General features: G+C 36.6%; 1 protein-coding gene across 1 annotated transcript; it reads right to left on the bottom strand.

The window, feature by feature from the left end:
* Positions 1 to 102: 102 nt before the first annotated feature.
* cdh15 (cadherin 15, type 1, M-cadherin (myotubule)) lies at positions 103 to 18,487 on the bottom strand. Its single transcript, XM_059536985.1, has 14 exons — positions 18,269 to 18,487; positions 10,488 to 10,652; positions 8,381 to 8,536; positions 7,869 to 8,013; positions 6,400 to 6,581; positions 6,172 to 6,300; positions 5,904 to 6,083; positions 4,893 to 5,131; positions 3,451 to 3,593; positions 3,138 to 3,371; positions 2,302 to 2,541; positions 2,076 to 2,221; positions 1,287 to 1,481; positions 103 to 930 (listed from the first exon to the last, which is right to left on the bottom strand). The coding sequence occupies exons 1-14, from the start codon at positions 18,317 to 18,319 to the stop codon at positions 730 to 732; spliced, it is 2,406 nt and encodes an 801-aa protein (XP_059392968.1). The 5' UTR covers positions 18,320 to 18,487; the 3' UTR covers positions 103 to 729.
* Positions 18,488 to 19,505: the final 1,018 nt, after the last annotated feature.

The raw sequence follows: 19,505 nt of genomic DNA, 5'->3' as shown, positions 1-19,505 counted from the left end.
AGATATTGAACAATTAATGTATACCTAAGAATATATAATTCGGGAGCTGCTGTTTTCCGTACAACTAAAGGTTTCCATGGGCGGAAAACACGAGGGATATTACAATATCTTTTATATACAGAAAAGAGCAGCTCTGAAGTTTTACCAACATATAAAACATCCTTCTGTGTTCGATAGATGAAAGAAAGTCATATAGGTTTAGAACGATGGTTATAAGTAAATGACAATTTATGAATACCAATTTTTTTTGGGGGTGAATTATTATTCTTTTGTACAGAAAACCTCTGTATTGGTCATCAGCTAAAATAATCTCTCAAGAACATGACTCATGGTTTATGAACAAAGCATCTCTTTTTGCACCATGTCTAATCAGTATGCACTAACACACGGTTCTTCCCTCCAGTTGTTGCTTTCATAATGTGAGCCATTTACACTCTGGCCCACAGTAAGCACTTGTCACATCAGCATGTTGAAATGGTTCACTGATCCATGAAGGAATGGAAAAAAACTGTGCAGTCTCTTTTTGACAATGATGACCTTTTCACTGATCACTGGGGAGTTGATGGAGACCTCCATTTATCTACAATATCAATAATGTAACCCGCCCCTCTTCCTTACATCATGAGCACTCTCATACTGAAGATGGGACATTTGATTCGCATAGAGTTTTGAAGGACATGCATGTATGAGAGTATTCGAACATTTTGAACAAAAGAATCAGTCTGGTGCCTAACGTGGGTCGTACATGTTAGCCAGTTTTTTAAACCGTGGTCCCCAGTCATTGAGGTAGTCATAGTCCTGGTCACTGTCTGAGCCCATGGAAGCGATAGAGCTAAGGCTGCCTGCTACCGACCCATCGCCCTCATAGTCATAGATCAGTGCTGTATCGTATGGCGGGACGTTAGGGTCATTGTCAGCAGCGTCAAGCCCCTGTTGAAATAAAGCAGAAAAAGTTACAAAAGTGCATTTGATTTTCATTGGTTAGAGAATGCGTCTACAATCACATTAATTACATTTTAAGGGTCATATAAAGTTTTATATATGCCTTTGATTACATTTTTTGTTTTTATTATTATTTTGTTTTCTTGATTTAGCTATTAAATTTGTCATTTCCAAACTTAGAGTAAAAATAGCACTTAGCACCATGAAGAATAGTAATGATAAATAACGAATATTAATAATACTTTTTACTAACCTTTTCAAAGTAAATGGTAAGGAAATGTCCCTTATATTACCCACTAATGTTACAGAATGAATCTTAATTCTTATGAAGAAACCTCACTTACAACATTGATGAAATCTTCTATGTCTGATGGGTCTCGGGGGGGTTTGCGTGGATATGTAGGAGAAGGCAGGTTATGGGGTGCGTCTTTCCTTAGAGGCTGTTTTCTCCTGGGCAGGCTGCAGTCTTGTGGGGAAAATGAAGCTGGGGCAGGGACCATGTCACTTGGGTTCCTCAGAAAATCAATATTAAATGCATCCTATAGGAAAGAAATTTCCAACAAACCATTCAACTTTATTATAATTTGCTCAACTAAAAGATTGAAAAAACAAGGATTTTGCATGCACTTGATGTGGGTCAGGAGGCCCTATACATCTGTCCACTCTATCACTCTAGAATCCATGTGTCAGATGGGTAAAATCCCCAGGATAAATCAAAGTCTTTGACTCGGACAGGAGCTATGTTCAGTGCTCATCCTATGATGAATGGAATACCACTGTTTACTGCATACTGTATGAGCTCACCACACCATGTAGGCATATCCTTTAGCAAGTAGTATCTATTTATTTTAGGGGATATTTTTTTTTTTAATCCTGTGTGAAAAAAATGTCTTTGGTGTGCTCTGTTTACTATTCATTTTGAAATATAGTAGGACATATGAGTGTTCTGCAGTACAGTATATACAGAATTGGCAAGGTAGGAATCATAGTGTGTTCTTCCTGTAAGTTACTCTCCACATCTGCTTCTATCTCCTATGTTGCATGATCTTTGGATAATATATTTTATACTTTCTAGTTCAGAATACACTGTATCTACATGTAAAATGTATTATATTTTGTGTCATTGCTCATACTTCATCCTCTTCCCCTCCTCCCTGCTCATCGTAGTGAAAGACATTGTCTCGGATGTCATCATCAGACACTCCGACCAGCAGACCTTCTCCTTTTCTAATGTTCTGCCTTGTGCAGCCCTTCACTGCCACAGCAAGAACAATCAGAACTGAAAAAAAGCTTTATTAGAACAAATTTCAAGTATATCTTCTATATGTTCATGTTCACATAAATATTGCATTTACTTACACAACAGAAGAGCAATGCATCCCATAATAATCATAAGGGCAATGAAGCTTATTCCCATTTTGGTTCTAAAGACGGCTGCGGTGTAGCTCCTGCAGTCACCGAAACTGTCACAGGGACACACAGTCACGTTGACCAGAGCATTAGAGGAAAGGGAAGGAGAGCCAGAGTCTGATACGACCACAGGAATAGAGAATTCCCCTTTCTCTATGTCTATCAGTGGCTGGAGAACCGCATGGGTCTCTGGTAGCAGACATGTAAAGAGACAGAACCAGAAACAAGGGGTCTTAGAAATCAAAGTACACCGGGAAATCTGTTTCTAAAGCTCCTATTGGTCTACCTGTCCTCCTGCAGACTTAACTTCCAGTCTTTCTTCAACAAACCTGCCTGTTATTTTTAAGTAATCCTGAGCACTTTTATTAGCTTCAAATATTTTTGATTATGGTTGGAAGATGGTAGCCTTCAAGGAGCCATGTTGGCTACCCTTATTTTAAACTAGTAATTCTCAACTCTGGCCCGCAATATCCAGTTTTTTCAGAGTTTTACTCCAACCCTATTCAAATACACTTGAGGTCCACTTTCCTGCAGAGTTTTACAGGAAAGCTGGATCAGACTCAACTGCCTTTCTAATGTGTGTTTGATTAATTATCCAAGACTTACTTGACTGACCAGTTCCACCTGCTTAATCATCTCACTATGGCTATGCTGGTGAACCAGGTGTACTTGCACCAAACCAGCATCCAGATCAACCAGGACCAGCGTGGACTTTCATACTAATCTAAGCTGTTTTTCAGCAGGGTACAAAGATATAAAAAATAAATGTATATCTCATGTTTTACCATTAAGAGTTATGATGGTCCAGTTGGCAGCCACGTTTTGATCACCAATGTAAAAAGTGAAGGGGTCAGCTTGAGGGGACATGTCCTCATCCACAGCACTAAGCAGAAGGCCCAGCTTATCTCTGTCCTGATCACTGCACACTGTCCCACTCAAGGGTATCAGCACTGGTGGGTAATCATTGGTCTCCCACAGATTGACCTCCAATGTAGCTGTTGCAGAGATGCCATCAGTGTCTGTAAAGAGAGTTATCATATGAATGACATTATCATATATTTTATTCTGCTGTTTGGTCTTCAGGTCTGATGTGCTCACCCTGATCTATGACTTTCACAATAGCAGAGTAAATGTTGTTTCTGACGTGGGGAGACCGGATATTGAAGGATCTCCTGGCTGTGATTTGTCCAGTTTCATGATTAATAGCAAGCCAACTCTCAGGATCCTGGATGATTTCAAACCTGAACAAAAATTCACAATCCTAAGGAATGGACATAAAATGTAGAACATACTACAGTGCATAAGGTTGAATGTATGTAATCTATCCCTTGTGAAAGAGCACTTATTACAGAATTAATACGTACTGTAATAAGTTTATAAGTGTGAACTGTTTTTGGGACCATAAACTGCATGTTTCACTCTTAAAAATAAAGGTGCTACACAGTGCCAAAGAAGAACCTTTTTGTACAAATGGTTCCATAAAGAACCAAAAATGGTTCCTCAATGGCATCGCTGTGAATAACCTTTTAAGCAACTTTATTTTTAAGAGTCTATCTACGGCTAAGCTAAAATGTATTTACTATTTATATTTTCAATTGATATTAAATGGAGTTTGTTAAACTTGAGAGTGCTTTTAACCCATGAAAAGTAGTACTTTAAGTACATATTTTCATTTACTGCTATTGTCTTTGAAATGTGGTTAAAGTACTGTTGAATATTTACAAAATTATTTTTCAAAATTGTAAATAAAGATTTTTGGGGTACATTTTAAAGTTGCAGTCTTTTTACATTTCTACTTTCTAATTTCGTGATTGATTTAGCGTGTTACTTGCTATTTCCTTCTAATTAATAGAGAAATTTACGAGCAATTTCTGAAAGAAAATGTTTTCTTCACCTTTTATATTTTATAAATATATTTTAATGTACACTAAAATTTAACTTAAATGTCATTTCTAATGAAGTTTTTAAGTATTTGTGATTACAAATGTGGCATTTAAAATATATTAACATTAAACGTAACATCAAATATCACACGACAGTTAAAATTATTTATAAAAGTATTTTACATTAGTTTGTTAGTTAACACATACAAATAAATGTACTTCTTAAGCATACGCATAACAAAAGATTGTGATTTACATTTAGTCTTTACGCAGACTCTTTTATCCAAAGTGACTTAAAAATTAGGACAATGGAATTTAAAATATACTTTAAACCTAAAATTTGACATTATTAAAAAGTGCACTTTTTACACTTAAGTACACTTAAGGATACAGATTCATGTTCCTGAATCAATATCCTCGATACGAATCTACCAATCAAATGAGGTTTTGAGTTAATAACATTTTTCAATCAATCAATAAATCAATCCTTTTTTTATGAGTAGCATAAGCCCAAGGGTTTGCACATGGTTGCTTGATAAGAATGCTGTTCAAAGACTAACAAAGGATGTCAATCCAAGAACATCTCCTGCATGGCTTCATTGTGCTGTGCAAAATAAAAGTGTGTGTGGAATGATGGTACAGATAAGTGAGCCTCACCTTAGCTTGGCATTATCTGGATCGTGAGCAATATCTGAGACCAGGACGGTACCGGGAACAATGGACTCCGCAACAGTCACTTTAATGGGGTTTTTATGGAAGACTGGAGCCTCGTTCTCATTCATCACTCTGACGGTGACTGTAGCACTGTGTATTTGTTCGTATGGGGCTTTAAGCCTGACTTCATTCTCTGCTTTGACAATGAGCTGGTACTCTGCCTGGGATTCATAGTCTAGTGGCTGCAAGAGAGTAGAGACATTGCATTTGAAATGTAGTATACAAATAATAAGAAACACAATCACAGTTTCCTGAGGTATGGGTTGATGAGAAAAGGGATTGAACCTTGAACTATTACATTTTATGTAAATTAAACTATTGTCCTATAAATGGTTAAATGTAAATATTGATTTAGGCTCACATTTAGATTGCATTTTAAAATTTGTCGTTAAATGTTTTTAAGAATGTAGCTTTTTTTAATGTAAAATCATTTATTTTTTATTAATTCAGGTTTTTATTTGTATAGCGCTATTTACGTCATTGCAAAGCAACTTAACAGAAAACTAAGTTGCTACAATGTTTAGTAGTAGCTTATAAGTGATGACTGTCAGTTTATGTGCATATGGCAGAAATTTCAGAAAAATTAAAACAAGACGTAGTCAACCAGATGATGAACACTATTAACAGCAATTATTATATGATGTAATCATAATTTGGCAGCTGTACATTATGTTTAACACTGTCAAATCAGAGCTGAGAAATACTTTTGTGGTATTTTTGGTTGATTTAATGGATTTAATGTATGAATGATGAATACTTGGCCCTAAAGTTCCCATAAAATCAAAACTGAAGTTTTCTGGCTCTAATATGAACATGTTAACCTTAAGGTTTCACATTAAACCTATTTTAAAAATGGGACAAACTTGGTTTACAGGTCAAAATTGTCCAGTAACAAATATTGATAGCCCTATGGCTGCGGTCTTAAATTTACCACATTTGTTGAAGTAATCTCACCTTAGCCACAGAAATTATGCCTTGGTTGGAAACTGGGTCTGTGCGGATGGCAAAGTGCCCTGAAGGATTTACAATGGTGTACTTAATCTTCCAGTTATCTCCACCTTTCTGGTCCTTATCTGTCGCATTGACCCTGCCCAGCTCCATGATGTACTTGTTCTCCATTGCATTCATGTTGTACTGCAGTCACAGAATTGGACCAAGAGCTCAGAAAACAACAATCAAGGAAAAATCACAGACTTTTTTTGTTGTTGTTGTTGTTACATACCATGGTAGGATGGAATTTTGGAGCATGGTTGTTAATGTCAGAGATGTGAATGATGGCACGACCGGTGGAGGTTAGGCCCATTCCAGACATGTCAGCCACCTGCAGAGTTAGCCTGAAGGACTGCACCACCTAACAACACATCAGGGCATGTTACTGCTTTCTTTATTCAGACTTTGAAATCAGTATTTTTGTCTGTGCTGTTTATATCTGAGACACAATATAACCCACATCTCTGTCTAGTCCCACATCCCGAGTGTAGATGACTCCAGTTTTGTTGTTAATGCCAAACATGGTCTTGTTGATGCCATGAGGAGGGATACTCTCTTGTCCAATGATGGAGTAGCTCAGAGCTGCGTTTTCTGTCATTGGATCATCAGAATCTATCGCTGTAACCTGCATTACTGAAGTTCCTGATGACAGAGAACCACACAACACGGTTATGATATTCATGTGTAGTCTGACTGCCTGACGTGATGGCATAATTCACTCAAAAATCTAAATTTCTTTAGAATATGAAAGAAGATATTTAACATGATTGCCATCCAGTGATAGTGGATTGTGACCCTGACTGCTGAGGTTCCAAAATGGGCAAAGGAGTACTAGAAGGTACTATAAAAGTGATCTGTATGACTTAACAAATATGATATATTTGTGTGAGGAATAAAACAAAATCTAAGTTTTACATTGCTGCCTGTTTGGCACCGCCCACCGATTCTACCTCGTTTAGCCCCATCCACAGATTCAACATCACTGTCTGTTTAGCCTCACCCACCGATTCTACATCCCTACATGTTTAGCTCCGCCCACAAATTCTACATCACTACATGTTTAGCACCCGCCCACTGATTTTACATTTGTGTCTGTTTGGCAATGCTCACTGATGCTACCTCACTTCCTGTTTAGCCCTGTCCAAAGATTCGACATCACTACATGTTTAGCTCCGCCCACCGAATCTATCTCACTGCCTGTTTAGCCCCATCCACAGATTCAATGTCTCTGCCTGTTTAGCCCCGCCCACCGATTTCACATTGCTGCCTGTTTGGCAACGCCCACCAATTCTACTGCATTGCCTGTTTAGCCCCGTCCACAAAATCAACATCACTGCCTGCACTGTGCAAAAGCATATTACAACAACTTACGCTTAACTAAGAAAAATGGTCAGATTTATGACTGTTAATATTCTAAAATAAGATCTTCTTTATGATGTATGCTGCCTACAAATGCAACCTCCAGAGGATTCAGCCTTCCGTTGGAGAAACCATTACCACTGAATGTTTGGCCCCACCCACCGATTCACACATTTTTTGCATAATTTATGGTGATGCAAAAACAGCCATGTCCTCCTTATGAGGTCATGATACATTTATGATACGCAAGTATATTTTTGTTTGCTTACAAACAAAAATACAGTGCACTCAACACCAAATAAGACGAGGATGACATGCTGCATAAATTTAATTGATTCTTGCATGTATTTTGAACATGCGATGTGGAACATGGAATAGAACAGCCTAGCAATTTTGCCAAATAACAAAATTTGAGAAGAAGAAAGAAAAACATACATGGTTCACTGGAAATTAAGGTGATGATATAACTAACCATTGCATTGATGTTACAGTGTTTTCTTCTCTTTTATAAAATATTTATTTTATTTCTTAAAATCATTCTTGAAATGCAATTGTACATGCATATCTTACCAGGAACAGAGAATTCTGGGATAGTGCCAACAAACTCCTTCTGGGTAAATTCAGGCCTGTGGTCATTCTGATCTAAAACGTAGATTTCAATCGTGGTGGGACTTTCCAGTCTCTCTCCACTTGGGGAAAGTGCAAAAGCTTTGAGCTGAGGACATTACACACATAAGTTATACAAAAATATCACATAATTCATCAAGCTTCAGCTTAGAATCTGTGAGCTCTAGTGGGGTACACAAGTTTGGGACCATACTGTAAATATGGAAAAACAGTATTAAAATTGTGAAAAAAACCTCATGAGATAAAATGGGTAATATATATATATATATATATATATATATATATATATATATCTATCAAATAATGGATATTGTTCTGCGCCATTTCTTGGTCACAGTTATTCAATCTGATAAAAATTCAATAGAAGCTTCCCATTTTCACCAGCGGTCTCAGACTTTTGTTTCCCTCTGTACGTGACTTCATTATAAAAACACAATTCCAACAAGCACATTTACCTTAAAGCTCTTGTGTTTTTCCCTGTCTAGTGGCATTTTGCTCTTGATCCATCCTGTTTTTTCATCAATTTCAAAGAGGCCTTTGGGGTCCTGGTCAACCCCGGGTCCCTCCAGCATGTATATCACCTCCCCGGTGAAAACCTTGTCTGATTTGATCTGTGAGAGAGAGTGGACATGGAAGGTGTTACAGCCGTATGGTAAACAGCTTATATCTACTCATAGAGTGTGAGGATATGTTTCATGTTTTACCAGATATTTACTCATTCTTTTCTTTTGCTGTATTAAATATATTATTAAAATTGAGCTCTTTGTGATATTTTTGTAGTTGTTTTAAACCAGAATAATATGACAAATAAAGTACTAATTTTGTTTTTGGATAGTTATATTCATAAAAACACAATACCTCTTTAAATTAGTAAACACTAGTGAACTCTGATTATTATTATTTTTTTACAACCCGAATTCCGGAAAAGTTGGGACGTTTTTTAAATTTTAATAAAATGAAAACTAAAGGAATTTCAAATCACATGAGCCAATATTTTATACACAATAGAACATAGATAACGTAGCAAATGTTTAAACTGAGAAATTTTACACTTTTATCCACTTAATTAGCTCATTTAAAATTTAATGCCTGCTACAGGTCTCAAAAAAGTTGGCACGGGGGCAACAAATGGCTAAAAAAGCAAGCAGTTTTGAAAAGATTCAGCTGGGAGAACATCTAGTGATTAATTAAGTTAATTGATATCAGGTCTGTAACATGATTAGCTATAAAAGCTTTGTCTTAGAGAAGCAGAGTCTCTCAGAAGTAAAGATGGGCAGAGGCTCTCCAATCTGTGAAAGACTGCGTAAAAAAATTGTGGAAAACTTTAAAAACAATGTTCCTCAACGTCAAATTGCAAAGGCTTTGCAAATCTCATCATCTACAGTGCATAACATCATCAAAAGATTCAGAGAAACTGGAGAAATCTCTGTGCATAAGGGACAAGGCCGGAGACCTTTATTGGATGCCCGTGGTCTTCGGGCTCTCAGACGACACTGCATCACTCATCGGCATGATTGTGTCAATGACATTACTAAATGGGCCCAGGAATACTTTCAGAAACCACTGTCGGTAAACACAATCCGCCGTGCCATCAGCAGATGCCAACTAAAGCTCTATCATGCAAAAAGGAAGCCATATGTGAACATGGTCCAGAAGCGCCGTCGTGTCCTGTGGGCCAAGGCTCATTTAAAATGGACTATTTCAAAGTGGAATAGTGTTTTATGGTCAGACGAGTCCAAATTTGACATTCTTGTTGGAAATCACGGACGCCGTGTCCTCCGGGCTAAAGAGGAGGGAGACCTTCCAGCATGTTATCAGCGTTCAGTTCAAAAGCCAGCATCTCTGATGGTATGGGGGTGCATAAGTGCATACGGTATGGGCAGCTTGCATGTTTTGGAAGGCTCTGTGAATGCTGAAAGGTATATAAAGGTTTTAGAGCAACATATGCTTCCCTCCAAACAACGTCTATTTCAGGGAAGGCCTTGTTTATTTCAGCAGGACAATGCAAAACCACATACTGCAGCTATAACAACAGCATGGCTTCGTCGTAGAAGAGTCCGGGTGCTAACCTGGCCTGCCTGCAGTCCAGATCTTTCACCTATAGAGAACATTTGGCGCATCATTAAACGAAAAATACGTCAAAGACGACCACGAACTCTTCAGCAGCTGGAAATCTATATAAGGCAAGAATGGGACCAAATTCCAACAGCAAAACTCCTGCAACTCATAGCCTCAATGCCCAGACGTCTTCAAACTGTTTTGAAAAGAAAAGGAGATGCTACACCATGGTAAACATGCCCCGTCCCAACTATTTTGAGACCGGTAGCAGAAATCAAAATTGAAATGAGCTCATTTTGTGCATAAAATTTTAAACTTTCTCAGTTTAAACATTTGCTATGTTATCTATGTTCTATTGTGAATAAAATATTGGCTCATGTGATTTGAAAGTCTTTTAGTTTTCATTTTATTAAAATTTAAAAAACGTCCCAACTTTTCCGGAATTCGGGTTGTAGTATCTTTTTCAGATCTATGTTGAGGAACTATGGTGGGCTGTGTGTTTACCTGGACCAGATCTTCAGGGACCTGCCTGCTGTTTTCTGACACTCTGATTGGTGGAATGATCCAGTCTCTCTTGACCCTGACCTGTGGACCTGCACTCCTGTGTCTCCAGGGGTACAGCGCAGCTGGCTTCAGATCGCTCTGTGTTACCTGACTGCTGCTGCTGACCTGCAAAAAAAACACATGGAGCACTTATTTACAATCTGACATGAACACAACCCACCACAGTCTTTCTTCATCTGAATAAATTCTGTGCCGCTAATGTCAGTAAATTGCTAAAATAATGGCCCTGCTGGCTGATGTCAAGAAAAGCAATGCAAATAATATAATATTAATAAAATAAAAGGCACTTGCACTTAAGAAGTAGGCCTACACTTATTTTGATACAGGCCTACATTTATTTTGACAGTAGTGTTTTACTGATATTACATTTAAAGTTAAACCATGGCATACCAAGTCTCGATAGAAATGATACTGAAATATATTTTAATTGACCACAAATGCTTGTCAGTACATTCTGCAGTACACTTTCACCATATTTTTAAAGACAATAGAAGTAATTATAAAATTAGATTTGCAGATGTACTTAAGTCGTTCTTGAGTGGGTCAAAAAAAAGCACTTTTAAGTTCAACTTATTGCATTTAATATAAATAATAAATTTTCAGGTCATTATAAATAACATGCAGTCAAGTGTCTTAAAGCATTATATTCAGTAAGTTCTTTCAAAGGATATTATTTGCATACTTTTAAGAAAAAGTATGGTAAAGCGTTACAAGGGTTAGTACTTTCACAGTCTGCATTTCTAACACAAACCTCTGGGGGTCTATTGCAGGAAATCCTGACCACCACATTCACTTGAATTACTTTAAAATCCTTGATTGCATACATTAGTATTGCCATTTTATTCTACAACTGCAGTTCAGACTCTTTTCCCAACTTCAAAGTGCTTTCACAAAGTGTGTGGAACTGATTTCACACACACACACACACATGCAGCTGTTTAGCAGGAAAACAGGCTCAGTTTTCACCACCCAAGGCCTGTCACTCTGAAACACACTCTCTTTTGCCTGCACCTGACTGGGGTCAGAGGTCAGCTGCTAAACGTGCTTTAGTGACAAAATTCCACACACGGTGACAGAATCCTCACATACACTGACACAATGTGTGTCAAACAGTGAAAAATTCTCACTATGGACCAAGTCTGATTTATGAAACTACAAGAACTATGTAACTGCATTCATTTGCCAAAGATAAATGCAAGGAAAAGTAACATATTTATAAATGGCTTTGAGTAAATAAGCAGCACCATCAGGATCTAAAATCAACTGTTTGCCACACGTCACTGGTGAGTATGTAATTAAAATTTACCAGCCATAAATACCTCTATTAATACTACATCCATGAAAATACATTTTGCTCTGCTTTGTTTTATTATATTTAGGATACTCTTATGAAAAAGAAGAGTGCTTAAATGCTCAGTTGTAGTGTACTTCAAATCATTCAAGTATATATTTGAAAAAGTTTACTTTCACATAATATAATGACTCAGTTTCACACACTTTTTAACAGTTTAACACACTTTTACAAAGAGCACTTTGTACAAATGTCAAATTAAAAGTTTTAATGCAAAGTACATTATAAATCATGTTTTTACAAAATTTATTGTGAAGAAATACACTTATTTCGGTGTTGATGACACCGATGTGCAAAGGACATGAATTACTTGATTATGATTTGAACTATAGTGTGTTTTCAGCAATAGATTTTAAATTATTATATTTTAAATGTACTAAATGGCTAATTTATCATTATAGTTCTGTAATTACAAATACATTTAAATGATATCCAGGTTTCAGTAGAAATGACATTAAAATATATATTTATTTACCATAAATGCTCGTAAGTTTATAATATTTCAAAGACACTAGGGGTAATTATGACATTACTTATACCAATATACTTCAGACACACATTTCTATTTTGCTCTACTTCAATTTGTACTATATTTGAAGTATATTCTTTTGAAGTATATTATTTACATAATAAGTACTCTTTTTAAAAGTATGCTGAAGTGTACTTCCTTTTCACAAGGGTATTTTATTTCAAATGATCATTGACTGATTTCCCCCCAAATATGAAATAAAAAGTGTGATTTTTATGTATTCATTTACTTAAGTATTTTTTTAATAAAATAAAAAGTTGAACAAGGTTCAAAGTATCGTTTTGGACATTCTGCTGCAATATGTTGCAATTCCTAAAAAGAGTTATTAATAAACTGGTCAGTACTCACAAAAGGCAATTCTTTTTTGTGCATTTGGCGCTCTGTAAGTGTTAATTTTAGACCCTGTGTGACACATTTGAGGAACAAATGACTAATTCAAATCAAATCTAAAATAGCAGCGATGGCTGTCATAGTCCTTTGATTTCCTCATGGGCGTTTCCTGTTTCCTGAAGGCATGCCTCTGAGCAGCCCATGCAGAATGCTGGGCATCACAGGCATGCACAAACCCTGCTAGAGTGCACTAATCTTAGAGCCGCCTGAATTCTCCCTTCTGCTAGTGTAGTACTGCATTACTCTCAGTCTGAGATGTTTACTCTTGTATTACAGGACTCAGTTCCCAAACAACAGTCCCATTTTTTGACTATTTCAACATTTTTAAACTGAACACACAAACAGACATGCAAATGGAAAGACAGCTTCAGTTCAAATTAGTGATAGACCTGTATCATTCAATCTGGTAACAAATATTTAACTAGTGTCCCTTCCAAAAATCATGGTCAATACCTTTCTACTTTTTGTTGTTGTTGTTTGTTTTCAAATTATTTGTTTGTGAATTTTGTTTAGATATTGTAAAATATTTTAATTTCCATTTATTTTAAGCATTATTGTGTATACTGTATTCATAATCGACCTGTCGGTAAGTGACCCCCCTTAGTTACTTTTGTAAACTCGGACAAACTATCTGTCTTACAATTGACAGCTGTCAGTGTAAACCTTGTCCCTATATCTTTTTTAATAATTTTTGGACATGGACCACCATTCAAGTGGGACTTTAAATATGCAGTGGAGGGATATATAAAGGATTTCAAAATAAATATTGAGGGTATTAATTTGGAAAAAAGGGTTTACAGATCACAGTGCAAGCAGAAAAGCCTCATGTTACGTTTGTCACGATCATAGATAACAACATCCCCGATCAACACTGTTCATGTATTGCAATGTACGATTAAATTCATTTACTTTTAACCAGTTTAATATGAAGAGTGAAATGTAGACCTAGTTCTAGTTAGGTTTGTATGAACTTTATCGTTAGTAGGTTTTAGCCGGAGATACCTTGCTAAAGCACAAGATAGCATTAACATTCTGCTTGATGAGATTAAAATTGTTACTGAATGACAACATGACAACCAGAAAACAAAGTTTTTGTCTTCATTGGGATTGTGGGTGAATGCTTTTAGTCCGTTTTGCTTGGATTTAGGAAATAAAATAAAATAAATTCCATTGCCTATCCTCTCAGGATACCTGGAATCACTGTTATAAGTACCACGTCCACACACACTCGTTTTTCCATTTTTTCTCCTGTGCAACAGATACTCGACTGCCATTGGCTCATCTGCATTTGAGGGGAGGGGCTTACCGATAGGTCAATTACTACTGTACATATTAACATAACATCAACCAGCAGAATTCTGGATACCTGGCGAGTTGGATGTTTGAGTTTCAGCTGACTTTAGTTGAGTTGTAGCTGTAGTAGTAGTCTCCAAGATCAAAGTGTGTGTTGGTGGGAAGTCAGTATTCTGGGTGGCATTTACAGGAGGTCTCTTGATGTCTTTAACAGAGCTGCACATTTGGTTACCTCTCTTATCATTTACCCAAGGTCTGCTTATGCACTTACTCAGCTCATTTATGACATACACGAGTGCTGTTAGTCTGCATTCTTATCTGAACTTCCTAGACTGTCCACTTGGAAAGATTAATCATTTGTTTCAGAAAAGCAATGAGATGAAATTAAACAGAGAGTAGGTCTCAGTAATCCTACATCTCTCTCCTTAAAATCTCAACAATGTTTAAAAAAAAAAACAGTTCAGATTTGCCCTAATACCAAAATCTGACTTACTTTAATATTAAGTCAAATTCATCCATTTTTACTTCATTTAAGTGATTTTAAAAAATGCAACTATGGGAGAAATACTTAAACGAGACATAAGTGAGACATTATGTCTCCTGAGCAATGTGAGCTGTATGTGAAAACATTTGCTCAAGGGAAGCACTAATCTATCACAGGGCTGAAAATACCCTACTGTCTGAACCAAATACTAATACCCCCAGAGACGGCAGGTGCCAGCCAGAGACTCTGTGGCAACCCCCAACCTCTCATTCAGTTATCCACCAAAACATATCCTAGACTTATTTCATGATAGTTTTATGAAGGTCCGAGAAAGTGTAATCATTTTGGGCCTTTTAGTACTCTGGGAGGTGGGGGTTGGAGGGGTCCACAGTTGTTGCTCTCTGGGTCACATTTATCCCAGTTTAGCTCTGTTTTTACCAGAGTAAGGCATTCCTAAAGCTCTTCTGACATATGGCAGGGTCAGCTGGTCCAAACCATGGCACTGATGGTGCAGGCGTGACTAACAGAATGAGATATGCTACATTTCTGAGGAGGAGAACAAACTAAGTGTGAGTGTGGAACACATTAGGCCTAAGCATGTGTCCAACAGAGTTTTGAACTAGTTTTATATTCATGAATGTCTAAACAGTTAAGTACAATGCATTATGCAATTTTGTTAGATGAATAAATGAATGCATACATACATGCATTTTGTTTATCTTGTCTGGGTGGTGTGGGGATGTGTGATCCCGTGTGTGTCTCAGAGACAGTATATGGCATGCCAGAATGCTGGGCTGGATGAGAGGTTGGAGGGGTCACACAAGAGGTCATGTTCTGTCATGTCATCCTCAAGTCCAGTAAGTGCCTTGTGTCCAAGGTCACCCCTTTCTTTCTTTCTAAACTAAAATATACTTTAATGTCATTTCTATGGAAACCTGACATGTATTTAAATAATGTGTACTTACACAACTAATGATGATGTTGCAATTTAATACACTTGAAATATATTTATTTTAAATGTAATGTAAAAAAAAACATAAAATAAATATTAAGTACTCTGCATGTTTTTTAGTACTTAAGTCAACACACCAAAATAAGTGCACTTTAAAGCATGATAAAGGATTATTAAAACCTAATTATTTTAAATGTACTCAAAAGTAAAACTTTTAATTTGGTATTATAAAAATTGCACTACTTAAAACTGTACTTAAGTGTGTTAAATCTTCTTTTATTTCATTAATATTATATTATCTGCAAGTACTACTCTTTCTTAATCTAGAATTATGATTAACAAGGAAGGCACACAATAGATAGACATAGATATTTAACAGTAACTGGGATCAGAATGTCTGCCACTAAGAGAAACCCAAAGTTGCCAGTTAGACTGACTATCACCAGCTGGACTGGTGCATGAACTCAACACTGGCTTCTTTAACACATTTTTCTCTCATTGCACAGCCTGGGAGTGTTGGCCTCCTATTTCCGCAGCCAAGATTACCATGTAAGACAAATGGGGTTAAGTCTGCATCTGGTAACAGCTGCACACCGTCATGTCAAGACCACGACACCAGAGGCATGTGTGAATCTCAATGAACCCCACTATTCTCTCAGTGAGACATAAGCCTCTTGTGGGACATGAGCTTTGGGAATTCCTAGCACTCCCTGTCTGATCACCAGAGAATTTTAACAAATTAAGTGATCTCACATGGAATATATTAACTATTTCAAATGGGTCCAGAGCCATAAAATGTAACGGTTACACTTTATTTTAAGGTGTCCTTGTTACAGTGCAATTATACATTTGAATACTGAGTAATATTAATTAACTACATGTACTACATGGTTAAGGTTGGGATTAGGGTTTGGTTTAGGGTCACTTGCATGTAATTATGCATAATTTATTGTTATTGTAATAGTACGTATATGTAACATGTAGCAAAGACACCCTAACATAAAGTGTTACCAAAGTTATGTATCACCAGCACTGATGAACAAAATTAAGTTATCAGCAAGCTGAGACAATGATATAGAAACTTTCAGCTCCAACATTAGCATGCATTGGCATTGCATGCGCTGATATTTTCTTGCCCCATGATACTGTACGTAATGTATTGCACATTCTCTGTATTGTTACATAAGTTGGGGAAAGGAAACACAGATGTAAATATGGTAGATTTTGAATCTGAATTCATTTTTCTCCTTAGTGTAATATCCTAGTAACATTTCAGAAGAAGTCTTAATGTTTTACGGTGTGGCAAGACTTCAAAAGAGATTTGAATATGATAGAAAGACTAAATTACCTGAGATTCCCACATTCATTTTTATAGCTCAATACTTTATGTATTGTCCGTCTATTTATATTTCTCCTAAAGAACTTAAGGCAAAAAGCTTGAGACAAAGTAAAGCCTTAAGTTAAACACATCTGAAAACAGAACGAGTTACGAATGAGTTATTTTTCTAATGCTAATTGCTAATACTTTGGAAAAGGGGTTGGATTAAATCAAAAGGCCAAAGTACCTTTAAACATGAAGCCTTAGTAACTTTGAAGCAATTATTCCTGAATTGCTCATTAATAACATGGCGGCCACTAGCAACTTTTCTCCTGTTTATGTATAGCATGATGAAAGCTTGTCCATGAGGGCAACTACAGGACAAATCTCTCATTTTAGAATCTGTGTCCCATTGCAAATCTAAACAGTTCTGATCAGTGATTGTGGCGAATATTTACGGCAGTGTGACTTTGTTTGCATTCTCATTTGTTGTCTTCATGATTACACTAGTGACAGACCAAAGGGGGCCTTGAAACCTAACGTCAAACGAGGTTTATTATTCATTATCTGTCATCGTTCAATTTATCAGAAATGACGCATTTAGACCATTTATTTCCACCAACAATATAATACATCTGACGGCTAGTAAGTTCAGCCAGTTGGAGAAAAAGTTAACAATCAATTACCAAACACTATACAGCTAAAGATGATTTTAGCAGATGTGCCCCAAGGTCAAAACTGTAACCACTTCTTAAACACTGAATCTTTAGCCAACAAGATAAACTAACACTTAAAGCACAATACAACTGCTTTCCACTGCAAACCATGAAGAACTAATTACAGTAGCTTCACCTTTGTTGAGGTTTCTAGCATTTGATTGTGTTGAACAAGTCATGCTATAATTATCAAAGACCATGCTGACAATCTACAACAAACATTTGAGGAAAAAAATACCATGTGATGTTCATAAAAGTGGAGTTTTAGGATGTGAAGATACGACGACAGCAATAAAAGTAAAAGTATAAAATGTAAACGTTACTGTAAAATGCAGATAAACATAATTAATAATTATGTATTATTGAATTAATATTATATTTGCATATTAAATGTCATATTCGTATAAGTGTTGCCATGCATTACATGCAAACAATTTCAAATTGAACTAAATGTGACATTTTGAAGTAGAAAAACTGAAATAGTATTTACATGGCCAATTATGCTTGTTTTATTTGTTTCTTTTTCAAAACTTTTTCTTGAATGGTAACCTCACAGGGCTTATTGCTTGATTCTATCATGTATTTTAATATTATATTAACACTGAGATATTTTACAGTGAAACTTACAGTTTACTGAGTCTGAAGTTTAAATCCACAGAATACACTTAATATGTAAAGCTCAACTCACCTGACACACAACAGCCATCAGTGCACCCAGGACCGCTACAGCCTTCATCATCTGGGTTTTGATCCTTACTGTTCACAATGAACCACTGCCAAGTGATACAACACTGGAGACTTGGACAGCAGTGTCCAAGCAAAATTTGCAATGAGGCAGGGACACGGGCGTCTCCAGGCTGCTAGAAGCTCTTGTTCCTCGTCTCTCAGTCTGGGTTGTCCGTGCAGGGTAGCTGAGTGACAGCACATGTGCGCAGGGTCTCCTGAACCCAGCCCCCACAACACCCTCCCATGGCATGGACACACCCCACAACTTCTAGGTTTGAAAATCCCTGACCCATTCAGTGACCATTACATACCTCCAATGAAGAGAACATAGAGAACAGAACACTGAAGGAGGACACATAATACCCATCCTAAACAGTAAACAGTTTGAGAATTAGTGCTTAAAATTATATACATTTTTCTATGACTTTTTTTTTTTATGTGCATCTCTGTCAAGGCAGTCTGTATTGGCCTATACTCTTAAAAGTAACTTTCCACTTTAAAACTTCCTTCGGTTTGAGTAAAAAGCAAAAAAAAAGCAAAAATAAAAAGAAAAATTGTTTAAAATAAACAATTTTGTTAAAATAGTATTTTTCGCTTGACACTAGAGTGTGCAAAACACATATTGGCTGGCTTTACTCACTCCAGAGTTATTATTATTAGGGGATCAATCACGTAGTGCTGAAACCATATTGTAATTGTAAGGATTTTTATTATACTTGTTCCGCTGTAAAATTGATTGTGCAGACCAAACCGTAACTTGAAACTTGAAACCACTTGAAACTTGGCCAGATGGTAGAGCACAATTTGGGGAGTACCTGACCAAGACTTACACCAGTCTTATGCCAGACTTACGTCAGCCAGTAGGGGGTGCTACAGCGAACAAAAACACGAAATTGCTCATCTCTTCTTAGACTGTTGTAGACACTAGTGTCTTATATCATTGGAATCCTTGGCTTAATTCAAACAAAATGGTTATCACTGATTTTATTTCTGTCTAGAAAATCTTTCTGCCATTTTTAATTTTGTCCAAAACCTACTTTTGTGAACTGGTCATAGGTCTTTCATCTAATCGGAACCAAAGCAAAGAACTGTCACATAGGTTCACATAAATAAAAAACATAAAAACAACTATAATTATGCACCCATTGGTGTGATTGACTTACAAATTGGTATGCAGTGTTTTTGTCCAATGTGGCACA

Source organism: Carassius carassius, chromosome 3 (assembly GCF_963082965.1).
Source record: "Carassius carassius chromosome 3, fCarCar2.1, whole genome shotgun sequence".
Classification (NCBI taxonomy): Eukaryota; Metazoa; Chordata; class Actinopteri; order Cypriniformes; family Cyprinidae; genus Carassius; species Carassius carassius.
This window is presented reverse-complemented; position numbering and strand designations above follow the sequence as displayed.

What these genes read in the sequence shown, in the direction of transcription:
- cdh15 (XM_059536985.1), bottom strand. Translation starts at nt 18,319, where the DNA reads ATGATGAAGGCTGTAGCGGTCCTGGGTGCACTGATGGCTGTTGTGTGT. An exon ending in TGTGAAAGTCATAGATCAGG is followed by an intron (nt 3,372 to 3,450) that starts GTGAGCACATCA and finishes CTCTCTTTACAG; the next exon opens with ACACTGATGGCATCTCTGCA. An exon ending in TAGAAGATTTCATCAATGTT is followed by an intron (nt 931 to 1,286) that starts GTAAGTGAGGTT and finishes TTATTTCAACAG; the next exon opens with GGGCTTGACGCTGCTGACAA.